The 14,812-nt window shown below is 32.1% G+C and overlaps 1 protein-coding gene across 8 annotated transcripts in view; it reads right to left on the bottom strand.

The window, feature by feature from the left end:
• The window catches only part of BCAS3 (BCAS3 microtubule associated cell migration factor), a 594,925-nt gene that overhangs the window by 401,187 nt on the left and 178,926 nt on the right, over positions 1 to 14,812 (bottom strand). For all 8 annotated transcript variants that reach the window (XM_055337273.1, XM_055337276.1, XM_055337244.1 and 5 more), the window contains exon 13: positions 5,949 to 6,042. In XM_055337273.1, coding sequence (XP_055193248.1) covers positions 5,949 to 6,042 — 94 coding nt within the window. The remainder of the gene's footprint in view (positions 1 to 5,948; positions 6,043 to 14,812) is intronic.

Genomic DNA, 14,812 nt, shown 5'->3' on the forward strand with positions numbered 1-14,812 from the left:
AGGATATCAATAAAGATATAATACTATAAAGAAGAAATAAATAGAAATTCTGAAGTTCAAAAGTACAATAGCTCAGTCGAGGGGCTCTACTTGAACCTGGCAGAAGAAATCAACTGAGATTACCTAGTTTGAGACAAAAGGAATGAAGAAAAATGAACAGAGTCCCTGAAACCTATAAGACACTACCGAGAAGATTAATCTGTGAGTAGCAGGAGTCCCAGAAGGAGAGAAGGAAAAAGAGGCAGGAAGAATGTTTAAAAAAATAATAACTGAAAAAAAAATAAAAATAAAAAAATAATAACTGAGAAGTTAAATAACTGAGAAGCCCCAAATATGATTAAAAACATTTAGACAATGAAATTATTCAGTAGGATATTACAAAGGTAGATATATGTCAACATGAATTTGTCAAAACACAATGAATGTGTGAACACCAAGAGTGAACCCTAAGGTAAACTGCAGATTTGGGTTGATAATGATGTGTCAAAATAAGTTCATCAAACTACTAAAACAAAACTACCACTGTGATTTGGAATGTCAATATTATAGGCAGTTTGGACTGAGGGCAGGATTATATGAGAGTTCTCTATACTTTCCAATTTTGCTGTGAACGTGAAATTGCCTGAAAAAAAAAGTCCATTAATTAAAAAAAAAAAAAAAACCTCCCTAGAAAATTCATGGTGTATCTAAATCATTGAAAGCAACAAATTTACACCACCCATACTGATATCTGCCCAGATCTAAGCACTGGAAACCGCTCTGGCACCTCCAACCAAATCATAAATGTTGCCATTAAAATATTTGTTTTAATTCAGGACTCAGAGTCACAGCTAATAAACAAGAATGGGAAGAAGAAATTGAAAAACAAACTGCAAGCAGCTGCTGAACTACAAGTTTCACAATGCTATTTAATTGCATCCCTTAACTTCTTTGCTGAATAGGTCCCATACAAGACCAAATTGCATACCACCCAGTCAAGCCACCACATTTTCTCCTTAATTCACTTTGGAGTGTCATCTTGCCATGTACATTTTACATTGTTTTTAAAATTTCTCAGAATGTGGACAAGAAATCTAGTTTCTTCTTGAACTCCGATGTATGTCCAGGACATTTTAATAATTCTGTCATCAAGCATAAGAAAAAAGCATTAAAAAAAAGACTAAGAAATGTATTTCTGTTCTTAAGTATAACAGGAATAGATTCAGGTAAAGAGGTTAGAGAAAGATCAGGTTGAAAAACAAAAACACACAACCAACTGTTTGCTATACTTTGCTTTTTTAAATGAACTTCCCTAAACTTGTAAAAAGCATTCTAACAAGCACTATTGTTACTATTGGCCACATTATGTACCCCATGAAAAAGCCTTTCACCAAATAAAGGAATTATTAGAGGAGCAAAACTGTTAAAACTTACTGATACAAATAAATTTAGAAACATATATGGATACATGTAAAGAAAAACTGGAAGGTGTTTCAACTTATATTTTGAAAAGGCCAATTTAAGTAAAAAATCATAATACTATGTTAAGGACCACTCAAATTATATACCTTTCTACAAAATATCAATTGATAAAAGTTCAGAAGCTAATAATAATTCAACGAGAGAACAGAAAACTCTCATTGTATAAGTAAATTTATAGGAGGATCTAACAATCAATAGAAAATACATCATTTGATCTCCCAAAAATACTTTTTAAAACTATAACATAAATAACTAAAGGAGAAAAATAACAACCACTAAGGTATTCATGCATTTACAAATGCAATGCAGCCTCTTGCTTCAAACATTTCATATGTATGTAGGCATATATGTCTCAATTGAAGAGAGTTAAAACAAGAAATATAATACAGGAACTAGACAAGCAAAATAAAATGTCACATAATCGTGGGAGCTGGATAATAGCAGCCACAGCTGAGTCCAATATCATTGTATAAGAAACAATTCAGATAGTGACCAGCTTAAAAAAAAAAAGTTGAGGCTTTCAAATCATTGAGAATCAAATCTTTTATAGATACGCTTTCTTATATTCAAGCAGTAACAGTCATATTCTGAATAGCAAAAATACTCAGAGCTGAACAGTAAATAACTAAGATGAATTGCAAGCAGCTGCATGAAATCTCCAATAATCTTCTATGAAAGAATGCAAACCAATTTTGTGAGTGGTTGCTGAGTTATGTACCCCCCATTTAATTCAAATATTTAAACAGGTACAAAGCATTTATAAAATATTGCAGAAATGATGACACATTGAAAAATATATCTGCCACATAATAAATGGATGTGTCCACTGTATAGACTCTGCTTCACAATCTATGTCAAATGTGCCATATTTTTCTTGCCTCATTCATTCAACTAATATTTATTTATATACCAGACACAGAATCATTATTTCCTAGCTAATCATCTTTTAGGTTACAGTTTAGAACAGACTTCCTTTGAAGAACTCTCCCTAGTAGTCGAAACCAAATTAATATTCATCTCCTGGCATTCTGTCCTTACTCCACAGAGGATTTTCCTTCCTTGTTTTAAGTCTCTATCACATCAGCAGATTCCATGAATAGGGGCTGTCACTTGTTAACTCAATCACCAAGCCTGAGCCAGGCACTGTGAATGGAGTCTCCAGTGAAAGAGCTAGTTTCCAATGTGTTTACATAGGTGAAATCACACCAAGCATAAACCTTTTCATAACAGGTTCTTAAATGTTCTAAGTGTCATGAACCTTTTTAGCAATATGGTGAAGCCTAGGAACATCTTTCTCAAAACAATATATTTTCAAGACAAAGTAAAATACTTGTGATTTTTAAAATTGATATACAGAATATATATTAAAGTATAGGGTCTACCACAATTTTGAATCATAAGCAATATTGAGAGAATTACATAAATAAGATAGAAATGATGTGAAAACATGTTATTTTTATTGCTCATAAACTCATTGGTACAGCTAAAACTTCATCAGTTTATTTTACATATTCATCATAAGTGAAGGAAATTTTCATTAGAGATTAGAAAAAAATAAAGATATAGTTTTTTCCTAAGTTCACATACTCTCTGAATTCTATCCATGGACTTCCCAGATCTTAGATTGAAGTTAAGAAGCCTCATTTGTAATTCAAGAAAAAAATAAAAGAAATCCTAAAACTCATAAAATAGTTCTAAGATGGTCTTCTCTCCAAGAAATACGAGAGACTGACTTAAGAATACAACAGCAGAAGAATGCCAATTTATATGTTTTAAAAAGGCTATATACACACCAAAGGAATGATTTATAAAAGAAATAATTGATGACCAGGTGGACTTCATGAAAATTAAATAATTCTGATCTTCAAAAACACTTTTCAAGAGAATAAAAAGACAAACCACAGACCAGGAGAAAATATTTACAAAGCACATTTCTAATATAAGACTGTTATCCAAAATATACAAAGAACTCTTAAAAGTCAACAATTAAAAAATGAACAACTCAAAAATGGACAAAGATTTGAACAGACATCTCATCAAAGATATTCAAATGGCAAATAACTGTGGTATGTCCACACAGTAGAATATTATTCAGCACTAAAAAGAAATGAGCAATCAAGGCATGAAAAGACATGAAGATATAAATGCATATTAGTAAATGAAGGAAGCCAATCTGAAATGACTATATACAGTAAAATTCCAACTACATGATATTCTGGAAAAACTCAAACTATGGAAACTGGTTGTGAAGGGTTGAGGGAGGGAGGGATGAACAAAAGTAAAGGGGATTTTTAGGGCCGTAAAATTATTCTGTATAGTACTATAATGGTGGATACGTGTCATTATATATTTCTCAAAATTGACAGAATGTACAACATCAAGAGTGAACCCTAATGTAAAGTGGAATTCAGAGTTAAAGAAATGATCCCTGCAAGATAAATTATATCATAATTATACAACTAGTGCTTTAGGAACATAAAAAGTAGGTATAAACATAAAAATTCTTAATCTTATAAAAACACAAATTTGGAAGTTCAAATAGAAATCAAATAGAAGCTGTACATCAAAATCATGAAATCATAGAAAACTGTGGTTTTCTAGAAGTCACTGCTAGACAATGATAGAGATAACTAAAACATTTTAGGGTATATAGAATGTTCTTATTTTAATGGAAGGCTGCAGGCAGGAAAAAATACAGCTTCCAATGTCTGAAGCACTCTGACTACAGTAATATGAAATATACATTAATACAAAGGAGATTTGACATAACAGATGGACTATCAAAATGAGTCATACTGGTTACTCCAAGTGGAGTACTGTAAGTGACATAACTTCCAGATTGTTTCTTCAAATTTAACTTAATTCCCATAACATTCAGAGCATTTCCATAAATCTTTGTCTTCATTAATTAAATCAATCCTACTGATCAACAATCACTGCAAAATCTTCCTATCAAAAATGACTAATTAAGGTATTAGAAGGGAGATTATTCAAAATACTCAATATTATCCTCTTACCATCATTCTTTATTTGAAAAGATGAAAAGGGAAAAAAGATGGGTCTTTCCATCACTTTTAACTAATAGGATCATTTCTGCAGGATAAGATAAAAATGACAATCTCTTCAGATCTATCAACCAAAGGATAAGATCTGAAATGATTGTGAGTTTATGAGATGATTTGAGCTCTGAAAGCAAAAGGGCAATTTTATCTTTTATATAAAAATAATTTTATATTTTATATAAAAATAGCTCCACTAGAGTAGAATTATACCATTGTTAAGTATTAAACCAATTCCTAACTTTGAAAATTGGTAAATAAAGAGAAAGAATTCAGCATGTATCCTGCCCTTTGCATACAAGAGAACTATGGTTTGTTCCTGGTTGATGAGAGAGAACTCTTTTTTAATAAAACAGCAGTTAATCATGCAGAAAACATGATAGAATTAGAGAAACCACCATTCTATGGCCTTCCGTGTAACAACACCATTAAGTAAAAAGTTGTTTCAGGTATGAAGCCAAAATAACTCTACAGATTACTTGTTAATCTCCACAAGAAAAACCTATCTCCAACATGTAGATATTTTGAAGGCCTACTAACATATCCATGTGATCAAACATAGCATCATAGTATATTTTGCAGGACACATTTTTGAGACAATTGGGAAATTATAATTATGGCTTGGATATTAGATAATATAATGCATTAACTTTCTGAACTACAATATAATATCTGGTTACATGGGGAAACGGTCCTTATTCTTAGGAAATGCATGATTAATTTGTAGTCTGGTGAAATGTCATCAAATATGTAACTTAAATTCAAATGATTCAACAAAATATAACATGCCTGTGTATATATATTATACATACATGGGTATACAAATATATATATACACACATATATACACACACACACACATACCTATACAAATATGTTTATTATACATATTAAATGTGAACACCTACTTAAGGTGGGGATACATGGGTCATTATTAAAATTTTTATGTTTGAAACTTTACCTAACAAAGTTTGGAGGAAAAAATGAAAAGTAGTAGGGCATTCCACATTACTATAACATCTCTCCTTATCAAATGCCTTAAGAACAAGCAGAAAAACAGAAACGATAACCAAAAGACAGGGAAAAGTACAAGTAGTTTATAATATGCTACAAAAATGAAAAAGAAACTTAAAGTTACAAAGACAGTGTCACTTACATACATTAGTATGTTGTCTGTTCTTGGATTAATTATAATACAGAAATGAAGGCAACTCAACAGCGCTGTTTACCACTTTACTGAGAGCAAAACTAATGCTTAGAGTATTTCTCAATTTTCATTTTAAATTAACTCAGTCAAGAACCACTTATTGAACATAGACACAGACCCATATAAGAAAAGTCAGATTCCATATTTCATATTTACCAATTCCAAAAAAAAAAAACTGGTTGAAAAGTCCATGATATTAATGGCAAAAAAAAAGGACATACCACTTGTATTAAACGCCATACAGCACACTGGTTTTTCATGAGCAGGGAAGTGGGCCACAATACCATCACTGTCAGAATCCTCGCTCACAAGCACCTTTATAGAAAGAAAGGAGGCAAATGAAAGTTAGGTTTGACTCACGAATATCCCTGACCAAATAACATGCTTCCACTATATTAGATTATTCTTGTCACTATAAGGCGAGAATGTCACTTTAGGAAAGAGGAAAAGATATAATATACCGCAATAGATCAATCATATAATCTCTAGAAGCAGTTGATTGGCTTTACTGTAAATGACAGAGACAATAATTTCTTGAAGTGGATGTTTAGAAAAAAACAAAAAGTATAAAATCAGCAATATAGAGTTTCATCCAAAGACATAGCAGCAGGCATTGTGGCCTGCTTGGAAAATGCTTGCTCATGATTAGATCATTATTGGGTCATGATATTCAGACATAAATAATTTAATCTAAAGTAAACCAAGAACTAACTCTACACTGGCAAGGTTAATTTTTCTTTTAGTGTGAAAAGTTTTACAAAGGTATAATTCACATACCATAAAAGTTGCCTATTTTATGTTTATAATTCAATGATTTTATACAGTATTATAAACATTACAATAACCCACTGTATAGAAATGTCTGATTTGTTATCCTTTCCTATTTTAATGCTTTAATTCTTTTTGTCTTATTGCTCTGACTCGACACCTGTAATTCAGTGAAGTCACAGATATATCGATTTTTTTTGTGCATGGATCTTTATTACCATTTTAACAAGATTTAAGTGTTCAGTTCAGTATATTAAGTATATTCACACTGTTAACAGATTTCTAGAACTTTTTCACTAAACATTAATTCTTTCTCCTCCCTCCCCCATCCCTTGGTAACCACCTTTCAATTGTCTGTTTCTATGATTTTTGAGTACTTCAGAGAGTCAAAATAAGGCAAAGAATAGAGTATTTGCACTTTTGTGGCTTATTTCCCTTAGCAAAATGCCTCAGGGTTTGTCCGTGTTGTACCATGTCCCAAGATTTCCTTCTATATTAAGGCTGTATAATATTATTATATAGTATGTATATATATCACCTTTTTCTTTATCTATCCACCTACCAAAAGATACATGGATTGCTTCCACATCCTGGCTACTGTGAATATGCTACAATGAACATGGGTATGTAAATTTCTCTTTGAGATCTTGCTCTGAATTCTTTCGCATGTAAACCCAGAAGCCAGATTGCTGGATCATATGATAATTCTACTTTTAACTTTTTGAGGATCAATTTTGTTGATCTTTTCAAAGAACCAATTTTGGATTTTCCCCAATACTGCACTGTTTTGCTATTTTGTTGACTTGTGTTCATATCTTCAGTATTTACTTCATTTGTTTTGCTTGGTTAGAATTTGCTCTTCTTTTTCAGATTAGAATAAGGGAAAAGTGAAGACTTAGTTTCAGACCATTTTTCTTTCCTACTATAAGCATTTAAAGCTAAAAATTTCCCTCTATGCAAGGGAATAGCTGCACTTCATCATAAATTCTGGTATATTCACTTTTAATTTTCATTCCATTCAAAATATTTTCTAATTTCCTTGAGATTCCTTTTCCTGACCGAGGAGTTATTTATAGGTAGGTGTGTTGTTTTATTTCCAAATATTGGGAGATTTCCATAACTTCATTCTGTTATTGGTTTCCATAATTCACAGAGATATTTTGCATAATTTTAATCCTTTTAAAGCTATTTAGATTTGTTTTATGGCAAACTATAAGGTCTATCTTGGAAAACACTGCAGATGTTCTTGAAAAGAATGCAAATTCTACACATTTGGGGGAGGGAGTATTACACTGTGCTGGTTGATAGTGTTAATCAAGTCTTATAAATCTTCACAAACTTTGTCCAGTTTCTCCTATCAATTATGAAGAGTACAGTATTGAAATCTCAAGCTGTAAATGTCACGTATAATTTCTCCTTTCAATCTGTTGGATTTCACTGAATATTTGCTGGACTATGCCATAGGTGTTTATACCCCTACCTAATATTTAACTACCTATTACATTGATCCTCTTATTATTATGAAGTATCTTTCTCTCTGGCAATATTTCTAGTGAAAGTATTTTTCTAAATACTTTTTAAAAGTATTTTGCCTGATATTAATATAGCCACTCCAGTCCTATTACGGTTATTGTTTGCATGGTACATTTCTTCAATCCTTTTACCTTAACGGTATAATTCGAATCTGAATGATTCTGGTCTGATGATCATTGTTGAACCCATTTATAGTTAATATAATTATGCATATAATTGGATTTAGGTCTGTGATTTTGCTATTTATTTTCTCTCAGGTGTTTGTTATACCTCTGATCCCCTTCTTTTGTGTTAATTATTTTTGATGTTACTATTTTAATTCCTCTGTTAATTTTTTGGAGTAATTTTCTAGTGGTTGCTGTATAGGTTACCAGGTGTTACATAGATTACAAGATGGTCCATTAATTACAAACTTAATTGCAAAAAATTATAGCTCCTTGCTGCATTTCCTTCCCACTCCTTTGTGCTACTGTTGTCATATGTATTATCAACTGAGAAACATAGAATTATTCCCTAAAACAATTACCTACTTTTTAAAGAAATTAGGGAAGAGAAAGAAAAAATTTATATATTTCATTTCTTCAAATGTTTTTCTGCACCTCTATCACCTCCCTTTCTGAGATCCCAATTACATGTTGGTACACTTGATGTTGTCCCAAAGGTCTCTGAGGCTCTACTTACACATTTCACCAACATTTTTCCTCTTTTCTTCAAATTGGCCCCAAACTGAACTGCAATCTCAGGAAAGCAGAGCTATACATTATCCTTTATTCATCAGCTACCAAGTTTACTACTTTTAATGAAAACATTGTTGGGCTTAGGTTTTAATGTACTACTCCAAATCAAGCAAATCCCCTGCCTAGAAGGGAAATGGCTTGTTTACAAGGCCCACTTTACTCTGTAAAACTATCCTACTCACCAAGCTCCAGGCAGATGTGAATAAGAGCAGCCTCAGGCAAAAAGGCCATTTTCTCCCATTACTACTAACCAAACTCTAGAATCTTTACGTACTTATCATTTCATTCTTAGTTTTTGGTCAATGTCCAGAGCCCCCAAATGGTAATTTTTGAAAATTCTTTCAAGTAATATACTTATTTTCTGAGGAGAGGATTTGCTTACCTCTTCACCATAATAGATAGCTATTCCCCAATCATCAGTAAATTTATACATTCATATCATCCATTTTAATACAGAAATGGATGGATAATACTTAGTAAATTTATACAATTGCATAACCATTACCACATTCTAGATTTAGAATTCTTTCTTCACCCCAAAAATGTCCACATATTAACTTTACAGTGGATCTCTATCTCTAAGCCCCAGGCAATCCCCATGTGTATTTTATCTCTTTTGCCTTTTTTAAAAAATTTGAAATTTTTTCATATAAATAGAATTATGCAATTTGCCTTCTATTTTTTTTAACTAATATAATTTTTATAGTTCAACCATGTTGTTTCAGGTGTTATTCATTACTTTATATTGCTGGGTTGCATTCTATTGTATGGAGGACTCACAACATTGGTTCAGCCACCAATTCTTGGCAATTTGAACTATTTCTAGTGATTACTATATGCATACTCCATTATGAATATCTATGTATACATATTTTTGTGAACATGTTTTTATTTCTCTTGGGGAGATACCTAAAATAATGAATTTCCTCAGTCATATGATAAACACATGCTGAACTTTTAAAGAAACTAACAAACTATTTTCAAAAATCACTACATCATTTTATATTCCCACCAGTAAAGTAGGAGTTTTCCAATTTCTCCACATCTTTTCCAACACTTTGTATTGCACATCTTTTAAATTATGGGCACTCTACTGGAGGCAGAAATCGGAATGATGGTCACCAGGGATGGTGGGAACAGGAGGTTGGGAAGTTATAGTATTATAAATCCAGATGATGAAAAAGTTCTAGAAATGGAGAATAGAGATGGTTGTATAACATTGTGAATATGCTTATACCACTGAATTGTAAATTTAAAAATAGCTAAAACGTCAAATTTTATGTTATGCCTATTTTACCACAATTGGTGGGAAAACACACATTGTAAGTTATTTTTCTAATCTTTCTTTTTAGTTGTTCCATTGACTTTCAAAGTATTAAGTGAATAAAATAAGAAAAAGAAAAGTCTTATAGGAGTAGTCTCAGGGAAAGTGTATTACACCAAGTTTGTTAAATACACTAAGGGTTTGCTCCGGTATATATGTAGAACCATCATCACAACCAAATTTAGAACATTTTCATCACCAAAAGAAACCCCACAATCATTAACAATTACCCCACATTTCCCCATTCCTCCCAGACTCCCAGCCCTGGCAACAATAAGCTATTTTCTCTTTCTATTGATTTGTTTATTCTGGATATTTCAAAAAACTGGAATTGTACAACATGTACTCTTTTGTGACCGGCTTCTTTCACAAAGCATATTATTTTTAAAACCACCTATATTGTAATATGAATTAGTACTTCATTTCTTTTTATTACTGAAGAATATCACATTGTATATACCACATTTATCCATCTACCAATCAGTTGATGTACACTATGATGTACTATAGTAGGAGTATAGCTCCTACTTTTTAGCTATAACAAATAATGCTGCTATGAACATTCATGTACAAGAACATGCATTTTCATTTCTTTTGGGTATATCTGGAAGATAAATTGCTAAGTCATGTGGTAACTCTTTTCCAAAGCATCTACACAAATTTACATTCCCACTAGCAGTGCATGAGGGCTCTCATTTCTGTTTATTGGTCCTTGGTATATCTTTTTCAGAAAAAAGTTCATTCAAATCTTTGTTCATTTTAAAATTAGGTTATCTACCTTTTTATTATTTAGTTGTAGGAGCTCTTTCTATATTCTAGATACCAGCCCCTTATAAAAAATATGATTTCCAAATATTTTCTTCCCTTCAGTTGGTTGTCTTTAAACTTTTCTGATGATGTGATATGTAGCACAAAATTTTAAAATTTTTATGAAGTTCAATTTACTTCCCCGTTTTTAAAAATATAAGTATTAAGTACTTAATTATTTCTTATACCTATGTTGATAAGGTCATGAGATGATATAATTTTTGCTTCAACCAAATTTAACTTATGAAACTCAATATATTACATATGCTTCTATTTTTACCCCTTCCATTGTTCTTCTCCATTTCTGAAGTTACAAAGCCTTCTTTTGTAATAATTTCTCTAGAAAACTTCCTTTCGCTATTCCTTAAGAGTAGATCTGCTACAGACAAATTTTCCTTAGTTTTTCATTTTATAAGAATGTCTTTATATTCTCTTCATTCCTGAAGGATATTTTCATCAGATATGGGAATTCAGGTTTAACAGTTCATTTATTTTACTATTTGAAAAATGTTCTACCACTTTGTTCATCTTCCATAGATTCTGATAAGAAAATTGCTGTCTATCATACATTACTGAAGGGAACATAAACCAGTTCTGCCAACAGTTGAGTAGTTTCTGAGAAAACTGAACATGAACTTATAAAATTCATCAGTCACACTCTTGGGCATTTAATATACAGAAATGAAAACTCTACATAAATCACACAGAAACCTTTACATAAATGTTCATAGCAGCTTTACTCATAATAGCAAAATGCTAGAAACAAATATCTTTCAATGAATGAATGCTTGAACAGCCATTCACAGGAATACAACAGAGGGATTACATGTAACAAACTAATGAACTTCAAGGATATCATATTTAGTCTAAAAGTCAACTTTAAAATGTTACATACATATGATTTCACTTATATTCTAAAATGAATCACAAAACTATAAAATGAGATCACAAAACTATAGAGATGGAGAACATATTAGCAGTTGTCTGGAGAAAAGGATGGGGGTAGGTTGAGGGATGAGTATGAATACAAAGGATGTGTGTTTAACAGTCCTCTCTCTTGATGGTGGTGTTATGTTAATGTACACATGGAATAAAAGTTAGAGAACTATGTACACCCATAAACACACACACACACAAATGCAGGTAAAGCAAATATTGAGAGTTGACTAAGGTCTGTAGCATTTTTTTTTAAGATTATTAAGTTTTTTTGAGAGACAAAGAGAGAAGGAGGTGGGGAGAGAGAAAATCTTCAGCAGGCTCTGCACCCAGCATGGAGCCTGACACAGGGCTCGATATCATGACTGGAGATAGTAACTTGAGCTAAAATCAAGAGTCAGACACTTAACCAACTGAACCATCCGAGCTCCCTAAGATTTTATTTTTAAGTAATCTCTACACCCAATGTGGGGCTTAAGCCCACAACCCCAAGATCAAGAGCCATATGCTCCACTGACTGAGCCAGCCAGGTAGCCCAGGCCTACAGTATATTAACAGTAATGTGTCACTGTTAATTGCCTGGTTTTAATATTATAGTACAGCTGTATAAAATGTCATCATTCAGGGGAAGTTGGAGGAAGCTGGGTAAAGAGCACATGAATAGATTTCTGCAACTTACTGTGACTTTACAATTATTTCAAAATTAGCAGTTAAAATATAGAGTACACTGCTTTTGAATTTCCCTCATTCTCTTAGGTGACAAATGGTATCTCAGTGTAGTTTCAGTCTGTCTTTCTCTTATAACAAGTGAAGTCATGGGTATAGATTATATAGCAGTTATATACAGATCTTCCTCAACTTACAAAGGGATTACATCCCAATAAATCCATCCTAAGAAAATATCTCAAGTCAAAATGCATTTAATACACCTAACCATCATACATAGCTTAGCCCACCTTAAACATGCTCAGAACACTTACATTAGCCAACAGTTGGGCAAAATATTGTAACACAAAACCTATTTTATAATAAGGTGCAGGGTATCTCATGTAATTTAATGTCTACTGTACTGAAAGTGAGAAACAGAATGGTTGTAAGGGTGCAAAACAATTGTTAACTGTATCCACTGTATACCCTGTATACCCTTGACATGACTGACTAAAAGCTGTGGCTGGCTGTCACTGCCCAGCATCACAAGAGGGTATTATATCACACATCACTGAACCAAAGAAAATTCAAAATTCAAAGTATGGTCTCTAATGAATTTATATCACTTTCATATCATCATAAAGTTGAAAAATAAGCATTTTAAGTCAAGGAAAATCTGTATGTTTTTTTTTTTCTGTGAAATATTTGTCCTTTGCCCATTTTACTATTTTAACTCAATTTTACAAGATTTCCTTTCCTTTCATATATTATAACCCTATTATCTCCCTCTCCAACACAATTAGTAGTAAGTACTCTAATTAATGGTATCAATACAGAAGCTACCTAGTAAAAAGGCACATTAATCTTACCACTATGTGAGATTCTTTGTTATCTTCGCTTTATGAGCTTTATAAATATAACAACCAGATACTTTTGGAAGGATTCTCTCCATTCCATTATCACCTTGCCTAAAACATCAAATTAATAATATAAAAGATATCCCAATGCAACAGCCCTAAAACATGCACCTTTTTACTCACCAGTTAACTAAGCAGGCTGAACTTCTTAAGTATATGTAATAACAACTTGATTATATCAAAATTAATCAAAATACTTTAATTGATATGAGGTGGATAAGCATTTATCATATGAATAAGAAGACTAAACACTTCAGGAGCCATTAAATTATTATGAATAACACTTGTACTCAGGAAAAGAAATAGCTCAAGCTTATGTCATCATTCTGGAGCATTTTCCTTTGATTAGAGACTTTGCCACACTGCTAACTTCAATTACATAAATGTGTAAAGGCATATTATACCACTTAGCTTATCTTAGTCATAAAATGCTTTTAAATAAAACAAGTAACACAGATTAAAAAATGGACAGATTCAATCAAATCCACTCCCCCTTAATACAGTTACCACACAATGATCCCATCAATATAAAATCAAACTAATCAATTTAGCATTAGAAAGATGGTGAATCAAATTTTATACACTGCCACTGTAAACATGAAAATATCTTTATTAAAGGCTTGATGGATTTTTTTTCCTTTTTTTTTTAAATTTTTTTTAAATTTATTTATTTATGATAGTCACAGAGAGAGAGAGAGAGAGGCAGAGACACAGGCAGAGGGAGAAGCAGGCTCCATGCACCGGGAGCCCAACGTGGGATTCGATCCCGGGTCTCCAGGATCGCGCCCTGGGCCAAAGGCAGGCGCCAAACCGCTGTGCCACCCAGGGATCCCGGCTTGATGGATTTAAACAGTAAAAGTGAGCATAATGTCAGCTTTAGCTCCTGAGATATATATAGAAAAGGAGAAACGTTACAGCTAAGGTCAAACATCAATTGGAAAGGACTAGGAGTGATAAATCTATGACAATACCCCCCTGAAGTCTTTTTAATACAACCCAGCATAACCTAAAAAAAGCCCTGTACCCCAACTGAACTATGTATAAGACAAAAATGTCTTCTTGACAAAAAACAGATTCACATTATTAAAAGAAAGGAGGACAGTATTATACTCAGGAAATCTTGTTGCTTTAAATAGTATTTATAATTCTTTCAAAATGCATATAGCAACTTACCATTTATTGAACATCAATTTGCTTCCTGCCTTATAATAAAATTTTAAAATGAATTAAAATTTCAGAATTAAAATTTTCAGGCATAAAAGAGATTATGATCTCAACAAATAATAGAAAATACAACATTTTTTCAGGTTGAGCAACACTCTTTAACGACTTTTTAACTTTTAAAAGCTAACAATTCTATAGTTGTTACTTCCTAACAAGAACTTTACTTATTTCAAGTGTTAACAATTCATTTA

Source organism: Nyctereutes procyonoides, unplaced genomic scaffold (genome assembly GCF_905146905.1).
Source record: "Nyctereutes procyonoides isolate TBG_1078 unplaced genomic scaffold, NYPRO_anot_genome, whole genome shotgun sequence".
NCBI lineage: Eukaryota > Metazoa > Chordata > Mammalia > Carnivora > Canidae > Nyctereutes > Nyctereutes procyonoides.